This window comes from Neofelis nebulosa, chromosome 17 (genome assembly GCF_028018385.1).
Source record: "Neofelis nebulosa isolate mNeoNeb1 chromosome 17, mNeoNeb1.pri, whole genome shotgun sequence".
NCBI lineage: Eukaryota > Metazoa > Chordata > Mammalia > Carnivora > Felidae > Neofelis > Neofelis nebulosa.
Window position 1 is genome coordinate 60416728 of NC_080798.1, and position 14492 is coordinate 60431219.

Consider the following 14492-nt stretch of genomic DNA (forward strand, 5'->3'; position numbering starts at 1 on the left):
CTTCTGCCGGGCGATCCAGACCAGTTTCCATAATACAACAACTCTAAGTGTATATATATTCACACACACGTACACACAGTGGCTTTGAATAACCGTTGAAACGGACAACCGCACCTCACGAAGACAAAGCCCCGCCCGGTGACCGCGCGGACGAGGCACGACAGCACCACTTTCTGACCTGTCCCACAAGGCCGTGTGCTTCCCAGGCACTTGGGTCTCTTTGTTGTTGCATTAACTGGAACAAAGTCATGTTTCCCCGGTCTCCCTCTAAATGCCAAAAAAAAAAAAAAAAAAAAAAAAAAAGCCCATCGGAATCCAAACTAACAGACTCGAAATGGACCGGACACCAGCGTCATGCTTCAGCTTCGTGAAAGCCAAGTCCTAAAAGCGCACGATGCCATCAGGACCAGAGAAGACACAAACCACGGGACATCTTCGGGAGAAGCAAATTTGTCTCTTTGGTCGCCATATCCGAGCCCCAGAGGGTGCCTGGAGCGTAAAAGACGCCTCGTATTTCCTGGGGGAGCAGTCCAGGACCCCTGCACGCCTGCTCAGACGGGCCGGAGTGCAGCCATTATTTAGATGGAGGCTAACGCTTTCTGCAGCTCACATGGACCATCGCGGATATTGCGGGGGCATTTTCTATAGACCAACCGTTCTCCGTAGCCCACTCCTGCTCGTTAACGCACCAGGCCGGTGAGAACACGGGTGACGTGTATCCAACCACAAGCCGTTCTCTGTTTTAGGAGAGAATGCCTTTGGTCTCACATGCATTTGACTTAGTTACTACTTCGGGAGAAACCATCAAGGAGACACGATGTCACGACTGCCGCGTCCTCGTCACCCTCCCCCACTTCTCCACGGCGCACTCCCGCGGGTGGCGGCATCCTCAAGGGTCCAGGCGGAGGGGTGTGGACGCTCCCTTCTCTCTCCGGGGAAACGGAGCAGCTGAAGCCCGCACACATCCGGCCACGCGTTCAGCAGGCGCCACAGCCCTTCCCTCTCCCTCACTGGGCTGCATTCTCTTAGAAAAGCCATTTAAACTCTCCAATTACACACTAAAATAAACCTCACCCCCCAAAACTCCAGAATCTAGGAGAAAAGAAAGGTGTAAGTATAAGCTTCCGTTTCTACTCTCTTAGTCCCAGTTAAAGAGAAGATAAAAAAATGTGACTTCCAACATGTTAAATTAGTCTGTAAAAAGTTTTGGGTTTTTTGTTGTTTTTTTAATTTGAGAAAGAGGGCATGAGCAGGGGAAAGAGGGAGGGAGAGAGAGGGTGGGAGGAGGGGAGAGGGGAGGCAAGGGTGGGAAAGAGGGGGAGAGGGGGCAGAGAGGGGGAGAGGGAGGGAGAAAGGGTGAGAGAGAAGGGGAGAGGGGGAGACGAGGGTGGGAAAGAGGGGGAGAGGGAGAGGGTGGCAGACAGGGAGGGTAGGAGAGAGAGGAGAGGGGAGGGTGTCAGAGAGGGGGAGAGGGGAAGAGGAGGAGACAGGGGAGGGAGAATCTCAAGCAGGCTCCACACCCGCACGGAGCCCCACACAGGGCTTGATCCCACGACCCTGGGAGCATGACCTGAGCCGAAATCAAGAGTCAGATGCTCAACCAACTAAGCCACCCAGGTGCTCCAGAAGGAAAGTTCTATGTCTCAGAATTTAATGTAGTAGAATTTGGACTATAAGGAACTTTAGGCAAAAGACCTTACAACCAATTTTCCGTTTCCCGTTGCTGATTCATTGTGAAATTCAGAGAAAACAGCAAACTAACCTTAACTACAAGGATATTATTAATCCCTCCTAAGGAAGGCATACGAATCAGAACCTGCTGAGCACCCTGGCAAGATAACTGAATTTAAACGTCTCAAAGACTTTCGCGACCCTAATTCTTCAAGGACATAGTTAGTAACTGTGATTAAAATGGATAAGAAAATAAACTCCCTAGGGGCACCTGGGTGGCTCAGTTCAGAGCCTGGAGCCTGTTTCAGATTCTGTGTCTCCCTCTCTCTCTGCCCCTCCCCTGCTCATGCTCTCTCTGTCTCAAAAATAAACGTTAAAAAAATATAAACAAAAATTAAAAAATAAAAATAAAATAAATTAAAAAAAAAAAAAAGACACTCCAAAGAAGCCCGAGCCCACATCACGTGACATGGCACGCGTGGGACTGCTCCATCAGAACGTGAGCGCTCTTGGGGTGCAGGAATCCGATGAGCCAACTGGGAGGGCTGGGGGCTTGGGGAGACCACGGCCAGGACAGGACAGGACTCCTCTGCGGCCTGGAGGCCTGGCGCATTCTCAGGAACTGGGGCGACTCCAGCGAACGCATCAAACTCCTCAAGCTCCGTTACATACTAAAACCCAAGCTTACTGAGATCTGACCGTTAACCCTCCAAGTACATTTTTCTTTCCACAAGACACACCAGTCCAAACGCCCTCAAGTCTCTACGTGCACGAGACGATCATGCAGTCCCAGCAGGCAGGCCCTCCTCCCGACTCAATCCCAGGTCAGCAGGCTCCCTGTGAGCCAAGAACCAGAGAAGGGACCCCCACGTCCCGTGCACGGGGTTTACTCTCACCACGGCAGACACACACAAGCATCCTTCTCCACGCCGGAAAGGTGTCGCCCAAATTATTTTTTGTGCCCTGACGCTGCTCAGAGCACGGGGCTATGATAACGAGCAAGACCGAGAGTCTGTCCCTGTGGAGTCACAGCACCTGGAGGCCCCCTAGGGTGAGCAGAAACTAGCCAACAGCACGCTGACTTCATTAGCCTTAGCTGCCTCTGGCTACGACCCATCCGGTCCCCCAACAACCACCTGAACATTCCGCTTCTCCCGAGGAATCCCTCTCTCTTGCCACCAGGACCTGGGCCCACGGGAGCCCCTCGCTCGAACGGAGGAGCGTTTCGCCAAGTGGCCGCTACACGCCAAGCACGGCACTAGGCACCTTTGCCTGGATTTCTTCACACGACCTTCAGGCCGCCTGCAGAAGGCGTCCAGCCCCGTATCGTGAGGGAAGCAGCTCAGGCACGAGTCCAAATTATGAACGGCCAGAGAGGACCCTGTGCAGGTCCCGGCCTCTCCGTGCCGGGCAGCCTGTCACTTACAAACTCTCCAAGCACATAACAGGGCCCTCCCAGGGAAGGAGGGAGGGCTGACGGTCGATGCCGACATACCTGGTGAGCACAGCGCCTCGGGGGTGGATTGGGGATCTCCACTTTGGTCCAGGCGTCCTTCCTGATACTGTAGGTGTAGAGTTCATTATACACAGATGTCTGCGAAAAAGAAGAGGGATTTAGTATCACGAAGGATGCCTCGACACAAGCGACGGTAGGTGGAACATGAGATCTCGATCACTAGCTGTCCCCGGGAAACGGGTTTCGTAAAGCCATGCAAATCACACCGATGCAGGAGGCCTGGGACTGGTCCCCTGGGAGCCTTTGGGATAATGACAAAGAAAAAGACTTCCCACCATGCCTACTAGGGCCTAAGATACCAAGATCCCTTGCTGCTCCCAAGTTGTCTCTCTCTTCAAGTCAAGCCTGGTTTTTAAAATGCATGAAAATTCAGAGTGGAAGATGAACAGGTTAAGTCAGACTCACAGGGGTCCTCAGCACAGGGAAGGGGAACTCCTGCTTTTCTAACTGTTTATACTCAACTCTGAAATACAGGTCCTTTTGGCCCGCTCAGAAATGAAAATTAGCTGTACAATTTACGAGCACTTTCCTACCCCACTGGTAGGGGTAGGAAACAACCCTGGAAACGCCTCACAGGCACGAACGTCAGCCCGAGTGAGCAGGGTGCCTGTCTAGCTCAAGCAGGCAATACGAGGAGTGACCCTAGAGGTCACTAGAGGGTCCTGGTGGCTGGTCCAGGACAAGGTCACGTGCCAGCCCTGTAAGCTTATGAGGCGGGACCGGGGCGTGTTTGATATCGCTGCTTTAAATTAATTTTGCTCAAAATGAGACCCGTGGAAATTTGAGGGGAAAAGAAAAAAATATATACTTTACTTTTTGGCCATTGAAATATTCACCTCCGAAAAGGATTAATTCATCTTTGTCAGGATGCGCAGACAAGGAGGCGTGCAACCTAACGAGACAGAAGCAGAGGCCGGTCAGCGTGCAATCCGGCCACGCGGAGCCCCGCTGAGAGCCCGCCTCCCTTCCCATCAGAGGCCTTTATCGCCTCCCCGAACTCCCGTAGAAGAGAAGCCCGGCACTCTGAATGGAAGCTAAGGCCCCAACCCTTAAATGCCACTTCACAGCCACGACACCAGTCTCCCAGGACAGCCCTGGACCTGTGTGACTCACGTAGCACTTGGCTAAAGACCATCAGGCAGTGAGAAGTCTAGGAGCTCCCGCCTCAGTGCCCAAAATTTCCAGAGCAGACCTACACTTTAAGGGTCTATGCCCTTGAATCACAATCAAAGCCGTTCTAAAAAGTCCAGTGTTTGAGCATTTCAATACAGTATCTCCTTCCACCTAAAAAAATACAAATGAGGGGCGCCCAGATGGCTCAGTCCATTAGACGTCCAACTCTTGATTTCGGCTCAGCTCATGACCTCACAGCTTTTGAGTTTGAGACTCACAACGGGCTCTGTGCTGACAGTGTGGAGCCTGCTTGGGATTCTCTCTCACCCTCTCTCTCTGCCCCTGCCCTGTTAGCTCTGTCTCTGTCTCAAAAACAAATTAAAACATTAAAAAAATTTAAAATGTCAGTAGCTTTGTGCTTATATTACACCTGAAGACAAAGGAGCAGCGGAAAGGAATCTGTAAACACCCCAGACCATCTCAGTAGGAAGTAATGAAGGACAGCGATGGGGGTGAGAGGACAGGACGAACCATCAGCGGAAAATACTTCTCCCAAAATCCCCACGAGCGGGGTCCCCAGGGCGCGTACTGCAACCTAATTCCGAAGGAGTTCATCAAGGAAAACAAAGGTTTCGAGGTCAACTAAGTTGGAGAAATGAGGCAACTCTATCTTCCCTCGGGGATTTACTGTCCACAAAACATTTCAGACGCTGAGAAAGTTTGCAGGAAAGAAGCCAGTGTTAAGACAGTGCTACTGCTGTGGCAAACGGCCTCACAATTAAACACAAAATCACCACAGGACCCAGCAGCTCCGCCCCTTGGTATGTGCCCAGGAAGACCGAGAACAGGCTCACCCAGACCCCTGTATGGCGACGTCCATACAGGATCACTCACGACAGCCAAGAGGCGTGAACAATGGCAGAGTCTGTCACGAGCTGACCGGACACACACAATGCTGTGCCTCCACGTAATCGAACGCTACTGCTCTCCGAAAGGAAAGCAGCTCAGATTCCCGCTACAGCGTGGGTGGGCCTCGAGGGCGTTGTGCTAAGTGAGCGAGAGAAGCCAGACACACAGGGACAGACCGATTGCACTTGTATGAAACATCCAGAACAGGCAAACCAAAAAACCAGAAAGTGGAGGCCACCATGGGCAGAGAGGAGGGGGACGGGAGTGACTGCTAATAGGTCCAGTGCTCCCATGGCGGGTGATGGAAATTTCCGGAAATGGATTATTGCACAGCACCGTGAACGGAAGTCACCCCGGTGAGCTGTAGAGCTAAAAATGGTGGAAATGGAAACTTTCACGTTAGATATCTTTCACTACGATTTTTTTTAGTCTCAAAAGGAAACCAGTTGTTCCCGAAGCTCTTTAAAGCAGAATCTTTCCTTCACTTAACCTACTACGCTTTTCTGTGGTGGGGGCGCCCGGGGGGCTCAGTGGCTGAGCGTCCGATTCTCGAGCTTGGCTCAGGTCGTGATCTCACGCTTTGTGCGACCGAGGCCCGAGGCAGGCTCTGCGCCGACAGCACGGAGCCTGCTTGAGGTTCTCGCTCTCACACTCTCTCTCTCAAACTTAAAAAATTTTCCCTGTGGAAGAGTAACAAGCACCCCCAGGAAAGAGCACCCAGGGCAGGCCCGGAGTGTCACAGGGTCGCTGGCGCACGCCCCGCGCCGCGTCCGCCTCCTGGGGCCTGCATCCGGAGCCCTGCGGCTCTGAGGGAAAGGAGTGTATGGCCCTTCCTTCCCCCTTAAACTACAGCACAGCCAACACCTGCGGGCACACGCGCTCACGAAACTCTGTAGTTTGCACGGTGTTTCCCAGAACACGATGGAGAAGGAGGAGGTGACAAGCCGCTGGGGTGGCCGACCGGAAGACCTCCTATCTCAGCTCCAAGCACCACTCCCTTCTGCCAGAAAGTGTTCCCAGCGGACCAGGGAAGCACTAACCTTCCAAATTATATCCTAACATTAAGCCTGGCTCTTGGGACGACATCACTTGAGGAAAAGTTTGAAAATGTCAGCAAAAGGGGGACGAAAAATCCATCCACGTTCAAAGTGGCTTCCCCCTGGGTGCTGTGCATACGAAGCCTTGGACTCCCAGGACTCCTCTGCTTTAACGATTCAAAGGAAAACGCACGTCTACCACACGTGGAACGTGCTGGCCTCAATGGGAATGTGCCAATACGCGGGAAAGCAAGCCGGACTCCTAACGTCGTTTCTCACGCGAAGACAGGAACAACCCGCAACCCCGGGGGCTGCTGGGTAGCCGTCTGCGTCACGCCGTTCTGCTCGGGGCCAGGCGCGCCGTCCCCCGACCTCGGAGGAGCCGAGGACTACACCCCGTGTCCCAGGCAGGTGGGGTCTGAGCGTCAGAGCCGTCACCTGCGCCTCCCTTCTGGAAGAGCTGGCCCCCAGGCCTCCACTCTCAGGCCGACGACAGCCCTGGTAAAACTCATCTCAGTTGCAACCACGGCGCGAGGAAGGGTAGTTTTGATCCTGATGGAAAGTGAGCAAATCATTTCTCAACCAGTCTCGGGTGCTTGTGAAGTTAACGCATCTCTCCCCTTCTCTGAAGAAGGCGGGACCTTTTCTAGGGTCACCTGGCCTTTCCCGGTTCCCAGTTCAACGCAGGCAATGTCTTCCCCCTACTCTGTCGGCAGCGAGCGGAACCCTAAATCAAATCATAACACAACCCGAATTCGGACGCCGAGGGGACAGGGATTGGCACAGAAGAGGAAGAAGTCAGAGGAAAACCAAAGCCTCCTCATCCCGGCTCATCCGAGAGGTACCTGAAACCCTACGAGACCGGAGTCCGTCACGTAATTCACAAATTCTTTCAAAATGGCGTACACACATTGACGTCCGAAAGTCCCACTTGCCGTCAGGAACAAACAGCAACAGAAGATGAATTTGGAGGTCTGTGCCTGTGACACACAGCTTTGAAACATTTTAAGAACCAGAGAGCTCACTGGGGTGACACTCTAGTCCATGAGCCGCGACCAGCTGGACAGCTCTCAAACGGCACGGTCCCACCGAGCAGGTGAGCTGGGGGCCCCGCTTCCATGTTGCTTGTGACAACCGGGCAGAAGAGCCTCAGTCCCGTTCTTCAGAAGAAAAGTCAAAAACCGTTGTGTGGGAGCTTATCTGGAACGGGAGTGGGTTTTCATGATGAAAACGTCCCACGTGCCTGGTTATTCATGACAACACGGAGCCACTTTGCTTATTTTCTTAAATGTTTATTTTTGAGAGGGCGCAAGCTGGGGAGGGGCAGAGAGGGAGACAGAGGATCCTAGGTGGACTCCACGAGGACAGCACAGAGCCCGACGCGGGGCTCGAACTCACAAACCGTGAGATCACAACCCGAGCCGAAGTCGGACGCTTAGCAGACTGAGCCACCCTGGCACCCCAACATGGCGCCAACTTAAAGTGCTTGTCCGACGTACGCAAACCGTCAGAAGCCAGAACGAAGAGCCCTGGCTCACTTACCTCGGAGAAGGCGGGGGGCACGGTGTCTCCACGACCTGAGTCTTTGTGGCGTCCAGTGCCTGGAAGTGCGCGAGGAGAGCTTCCAGGTCTTCCTAAAGGCAGATAAGCAGTCACACCTGAGACATGCTCTTAAACTCTTTTTAATGCTTATTTATTTTGAGAGAGAGACAGGGAGAGAGAGGCGGGGGGGGGGGGGGGGGGGGAGGGAGGGAGGGAGGGAGAGAGAGAGGGAGAGAGGGAGGGAGGGAGGGAGGGAGAGGGAGGGGCAGAGAGGGAGACACACAGGGCTCCATCTCACAGCTGTGAGATCATGACCTGAGCCTAAATCAAGAGTCGGATGCTCAACCGACTGAGCCCCCCAGGCGCCCGTCAGGCCTGGGTCACCTTTCCCACTGTCTGACCTGACCAGGGGCCAGTCACATCTGAGAATATGAATGTGTTCCTCCCATTTTAAAGACAGAGAATCTGACATTTGCAAAAGTACTCAGAGCTCGACCTTAGAGGCAGTTTTCTCGCAAGTATACTTAGATGCACGCACGCTGCACACAGCACCCCACCTCACACCCTCACACTCCGCACAGAGGGCCCTCCCCTCCATTCAGACAAGCCGGCCCTGACTTCCTGCCAGCACTTTCCACCGCTTCTCAGAAAGCCAGGCCGGGGCCGCCGGCCAGCACGCTCCACTGTCTGCACAGCAGGCTCTGAGACTTCCCTCGCTCAGTTATTTGTTTCCTCCTCCTTTCCACCAAAATAATAAAAGATAAGCTCCAAGTAAGACCAGTCAGTCTGTGCAGAACGGCGCCTGCACGCAGGGGTTCTGCAACTATCACCTGCAGCCAATCTGGGTTTATTTTCACAACTGCAGAAACAGACTTAGAAGTCAAGGTGCCAACTGACCTGCACAGCTGGGCGGCCCTGGAACCTGGTCTCCCTCCTCCCAGTCCAGAGTCTGCATCCCTGCATTCACTAGTGATCGCACACCCCCAGTGTGTCAGGGGAAAGTTACCTTCTGTCCTCGTCTCTTCTTGAAAGCTCACTGTCCTCACCTTGCTTGTGCTGGGATCTGAGATGTGTCCCCGCCTCCTTCCCTGCTTCTCTCCCTCCCCATCCCACAGCCCTCATCCCGCAACGTAGGCAGATGTCCTTCCTGTACTTAAACACACTTCCAGGGGCGTGTGGGTGACTCAGTCGGTTAAGCGTCCGACTTCAGCTCGGGTCATGATCTCACGGTTCGTGGGTTCGAATCCCACATCAGGCTCTGTGCTCACAGCTCGGAGCCTGGAGCCTGCTTCCGATTCTGTGTCTCCCTCTCTCTCTGCCCCCTGCCCTGCTCACACTCTGTCTCTCTCTCTCTCAAAAAGTGAATAAGCATTAACGAAAAAGAAAAATTAAAAAAAAAACAAACCCACACTTCCAGACCATTCTGCCCATTTCATTTCCCACCCCACCTCCTCACTCTAAGCTCCAAGGGCTTTCTCTCAGCTCCTTTCGTCAGAACGCCACAGTCCTTGGCCTGAACAGCCACCCGCAGCCCTCCGCCTCCCCACCGTGCACCCCTGGGCCCCCAGGAAGCGGCCACTACCTGGAACAGAGGGCGCCTTACTATCGAGCCCTTCTTTATACTTTCACCACACAAACATCTCCCTAAGTGACCCATGTTATTCCTCCACGCCACTGATGTCGTACTGTGTATTCTCTTGCAAACTGCCGTTCTGCTCAACACTGCCACAGCCTGATATGCTGAATCCCTTCACTTCCGCCGTGGCAGAGCTCCGACTCCGTCCGGCTTCTCTACCCTCCGTGCTGCTCAACGCCTGGGCCAATCCCAACGTTCTGTCTTCACAAACAATACTCCTAGCTCCACGTTTGTACCCGTCTTCGTGCAGCTGCACGAAGGCAAGCCTTCCGGTGTGTAACTGCACGTGGCACCTTCCAATTTTCTCCACGAGGACAAATTAGGATTCAGAGGGGTTCTACCAATTCTCACCCTCACGCAGCCCACGAAAACACCCACTATCCTGCCACTTCATGTGAGCAGTGGCCTAAAGCTACAACCCTAACGCAAAACCGCTGTGTTAGCTACGCAAGACAACTGACCTCCCGGAACTTTACAGAGACCTGGGTGGAGAAGGGAGTGTTGGGAGTCACAATCACTTCAGGGCTCCTGGTCCAATGTCATTCACCTGAGAAATTATCTTCCATGGAGGCAGAAGGGCTTCAATACCGACAGCGTGGAAGGCGGAGGAATCTGCGTGACCCCCAAGTGGAGTTGTCCACCGGGTATGTGAGACACGAGTTCTGTGGCAGGCAGAATTCCAAGCTGTCCCCAAGATCCCCCCTCAGCCCCCCGCCAGGAAAGGACGGGACGCACTCTCATCAGGTTACGTTATATGACACAGCTGGCTTTAAGAAAGGGAGGTTATCCTCTGTGGGCCTGACCTAATCAGATGACCAGTGATCCTGAAGGTCTGTTGTGAGGATGAGTGGAGGCAACATGCAGAGTCCCAGGCCCCAGACCCGACAGGTTCTCTGCACGGGGGAGCCGCTGCTACCGCCATCTAAGTACTGGGCACTGCAGAGAAGTGTGACGACGAGTGAACACCTGTTAACAGTTACCGAGTGCCCACTATGTGCCAAGCACCGGTCTAAAGATTCCCCCAAAACTAACGGTCTTTCTGTGCACAACCCTACCCAGGCACACGCGGCCACTAGCCCTACTTCACGCGCGAGAAACTGAGGCACAGACGCTGCGCAGGCAGGCCATGCTCCTCTGAGGTCTTCCGGCTCGTTGTGGCAGAGATGAGATTCAGACCCAGACCTGTGGATGCAAGGCCCTAGGACTTAACCGGTGAAGAGCCTGAGAGCATCAAAGCCCAATCCCACTGTCTGACAGAGGAGAGAGCAGAGACGTAAATGGCTCGGGAAGAAAAAGGGCAACGTGGTTAAGAGCCCGGGAATGGGAACATCTGGTCGGATTACAGCCCCGCGCCGCTTCCCAGCTCTGTAACTTGTTAGCTGCTGATTTCCTAACTGTCAGGTGGGCATGCCAAAGCTGCCTGCCTCACTCGGTTGGGAGGACCGGAGCCCAGGCAGCAGAGCACCTGGCACACGGCAAACTGTGACTAACCACCGTAGATCACCCAGGTCGGGAAGTCCATGTGCAACCGCCGACGGAAAGCAGAACACTCAAAATACTCAACGCTAAGTTCAGTACTGATCCATTCGCAGACCCGGCGGCGCGGAGACAGAGGGAGATACAGCGAGAGGCCAGAGGGAGAGAGAAGGAAAGGAGAGAGCTAGAGAGAGAGAGAGAAGTAGAGAGCGGGAGAGAAAAGGCAGCACTGTTGCCAACAACCGTTCTGGAATCCCCACAGTTGCACTTGCTCCCACTGACGCTCACGGCTCCGGGCGGCCGTGAGGGGCATGCACCCTACTTTTAAGGAAGCAGGGCAAGGCTCAGAAGTGGAGGCCCTCGCCCGGTCCCCTCGCCTCCCGGCCGAGGGAAGCCCGACGGGGCCCGGGACCCCAGCAGCGCGCACGGAGGGGGCGGGTGGCTCGCGTGGAGGAGGCGCCGGGCCTGGCCGCCGGCCCCGCTCACCTCCTCCTTCCGCGAGCGCTTGGACACCTTCTTCTCCATCTTGGCGGCCGTCTTCTCCGCCCCGCGGCCCTTCTTCTCCTTCTTGCCCTTCTTGCCCATCGCGCCGGCCCGAGGTGGAACCAGGACTCCCGGTGGAGGGGCGGGCAGCGAAGCAGAGCGCGGCGCGGCGCGGCGCACCGGAAATACGCGCTCGCGGGGGCGGGCGCGGGGAAACGTCACTTCCGGCGCGCTACGCGCGCGCTTCCGGCCGGCGGCCGAAACTCCCGGAGCCCGGGCGCTGGGGCTCTGGGGACAGGCTGGGCGCCCTCGGGCTGGGGGGCGCGTGGGTGGGAAGCTGCCGGCCCGGCCGTGAGAGGCCCCGCCTGCCCTCCCCCTGGGGCCCCGCCGAGCCAGCTGGCCTGGGCTGCGAGTGTTTACTGGATGCGGCCAAATTACTTAGCCTCGCAGAGTGACCCGGTTGGGTGACTCGGGACGGGAGCCACATTTTGCTCCTAACCTCGGACCCTTTTGCGGGTTTAATTATTGCTTCGACTTCCGTCCCCAGGCAAATGTTCATACATTTGCAAGGATTTCCAGGGAAGACAGTCCCTCCTCCCGCACGGGGTTAGGTGCTGAGGATCTCGTGCTAAACGAGGAAACACGTCCTGCCATCCGCTGTCCACCGAGTTTCCTCAGATGTCCCGCGATAGAGGACTTGCTGCTTCAGCCGTAGGGGAGAGCTGATGATCCCCCTCCAAGAGCAGTCAGCTCAGCAAGAAACTGAGAAACTGAGAAACTGAAACTGCCTGCTAGGAAATTGTGCTCTAGGATTGGACTGAAATACCCGTATAAATGGGAAATTTATTTGTAGGGCATGGAATACTATGGCTTGGACAGGGTTCAATGAAAATTCTTAACATTACTTAGAAAATGCCATCTTTGGGGCTCCTACGTGGCTCAGTCCATTAAGCATCTGACTCGATTTCTGCTCAGGTCATGCTCTCAGGGTTCATGAGTTCCAGCCCCATGTCTGGCTCTGTGCTGACAGCTCAGAGCCTGCGTGGGATTCTCTCTCTCTCTCTCTCTCTCTCCCTCTCTCTCTCTCTCTCTCTCTCTCTCTCTTCCCCTCCCCACCTCAAAATAAATAAATTTAGAGAAAAGGAAATGTCATCTTTTGGGCTTGCGATCAAGGAAATAGAGCAAATTAATGACAAAAGCAAGCATTTGGCAAAATACCATGTGTCCCGGCACATGGACATGTGAGACCATGTGTGATAAAAGGGGGAAAAAACAGAAGTATATCCGAAAAAGAGCTACAGCATCTCACAGTGAGCTGGCTCCTGAGCCTCCAGACATAATCACCGCCAACAATGAGCTACAAAGGGCCAAGTCCTTACTACTGCCCCCACTTTCCTTCTAGTGCAATATGACTTTAAGAACATACCTAATCCTTTTGTACTTTTCTAAGAATATCGGGTGACCTCGAGGCAATGCACTTGAAGCCAAATGACCCTTGAGTCCCAGCGCATCTGTAGGAAATTCATTACAGTGTTCCCCTCTTGAAGGCTGAGAAAGGGAGAGCATATTCCTTTTTAAGATTTAGAAGGGTCTGGTCGATGTGGGGCTTAATGCTTTTATTATCCGAAAGAATCCTGAAGCCAAGTTGGAAGGTGCTTGGACGATATTTGTCATGGTGATTTACGTGAGGTTGAAATTCTCATTACCCAGACACAGAGAGGCTAGAACATTTTAAATGAGATCAGAATCCTAAAATGGTGACAAGATTAACTACATAGTCCTATTTTAGTGAAATCATACTTTTGAAAGTTTAATGGGTTATCTTACATCTAATATAACGTTTATGGCTAGAGTGTATCTTTTGTGTGGACAGGCGCCCTCTGCTGTCTTCAAGTTGAAACACAGAAGAGAAAACTGATTAACAATGGCTCGACCTCATTACCCTCGTTCCAAATAATCAGTGTAGTTGGAAAGCTCTCCCAAGTGCGGTATGGATGTTGTGGTTCTTTGCATGTTTCCCATCTGGAAAAAAAATGAGAATATTAAAATAGCCCACTTACTACACAAAATTCTTGGGAGAATCAAGTGAAATAACAAAAAAACTTAGAAAAATTTCGCAAAATGCCAACTTAAGAGATTCTGTGTGCTGTGAAATGACGGCATGAAATAGAGCTGGCTGACAATCATTTCATGTAACAACATTAACTGGACTGCAGCGCGTGAACATTGTACCAGAATAGGAGATACAAAACAGAAGTCACGCCCACCAGCTTCTAGGAAGTTTGGTTCTAACAAGACAGAGAAACACAGATGTTCCTCAAATGCTTTGTGAAGTGAAGCAAGGAATAAGGAGGGATGGATGAAAAGAGGAAGGGGTTAGGAGAGAAAGGGGAGAGAGTGAAATCAACCCGTTGCTTTGTACATTTGTCCGGTTTTCTAGAAGCCTGAAGGGAAGGGGTAGACCCAGTCTCCTTGCTCCATCGAGGCTGAAAGCAAAATTCTCTCCTCTCTGGGGTTAAAATGTGCTGCTGAATTTCCAAGTATTTGGGGACCTTTTCTCCTTTTTTTCTAATTTAATCCATTTATTTGAAATCTTTAAGAGTTCTTGGTCTCCTTTTGATGACGGTTCAGGTGCATCTTACAAATGCACCTGACGTGTTGTAATGTGTTATGGTTTGACTTCCATTCAGTTCAAGATACTGCCTAATTTCTCTTCTGATCTCTTCTTAGACCCCTGGGTTACTTAGAAGTGTGCTATTTAGTTTCTAAAGACTTAGAGATTTTCCAAAGATCTTTCTGGAAAGTTTCTTCCCCCCTACCTGCTTTTATGATCTTATCTTCATCCTTATTATCCTGCAGTTTCGCTAAGATATATTTAGATATTAATTCTTTATTTCTCTTGCCTGGGGTTCGGTAGTCTTCCTGAAGCTGGGGACAGAGGCTTTATTGTGTCCAGGAATTTCTCTCTCATTTTCTCTTCAGAGGATGCTGTCTGTTCTCGCTCCTCTTGTCCTGGAGCTCCAGTTAAACACATGCCACCCCTTTCCCGGTCCTTGTTTCAGGTCTCTTAACTACTGTCCACATTTTCCATTTCTTTGTCTCTTTGTAC

At 52.8% G+C, this 14492-nt stretch overlaps 1 protein-coding gene across 3 annotated transcripts in view; it reads right to left on the reverse strand.

Moving 5' to 3' along the window:
- Positions 1-11559, reverse strand: part of KLHDC4 (kelch domain containing 4) — a 51447-nt gene extending 39888 nt beyond the window's left edge. The window contains exons 1-4 of one of the 3 annotated variants that reach the window (XM_058709157.1): positions 11387-11559; positions 7789-7880; positions 4001-4079; positions 3167-3265 (exon numbers count right to left, since the gene is read on the reverse strand). In XM_058709157.1, coding sequence (XP_058565140.1) covers positions 3167-3265; positions 4001-4079; positions 7789-7880; positions 11387-11485 — 369 coding nt within the window. In that variant the 5' untranslated portion in view covers positions 11486-11559. Of the gene's footprint in view, positions 1-3166; positions 3266-4000; positions 4080-7788; positions 7881-11386 lie in introns of those variants that run through there. The other 2 variants (XM_058709159.1, XM_058709158.1) reach the window with 2 other exon arrangements.
- Positions 11560-14492: the final 2933 nt, after the last annotated feature.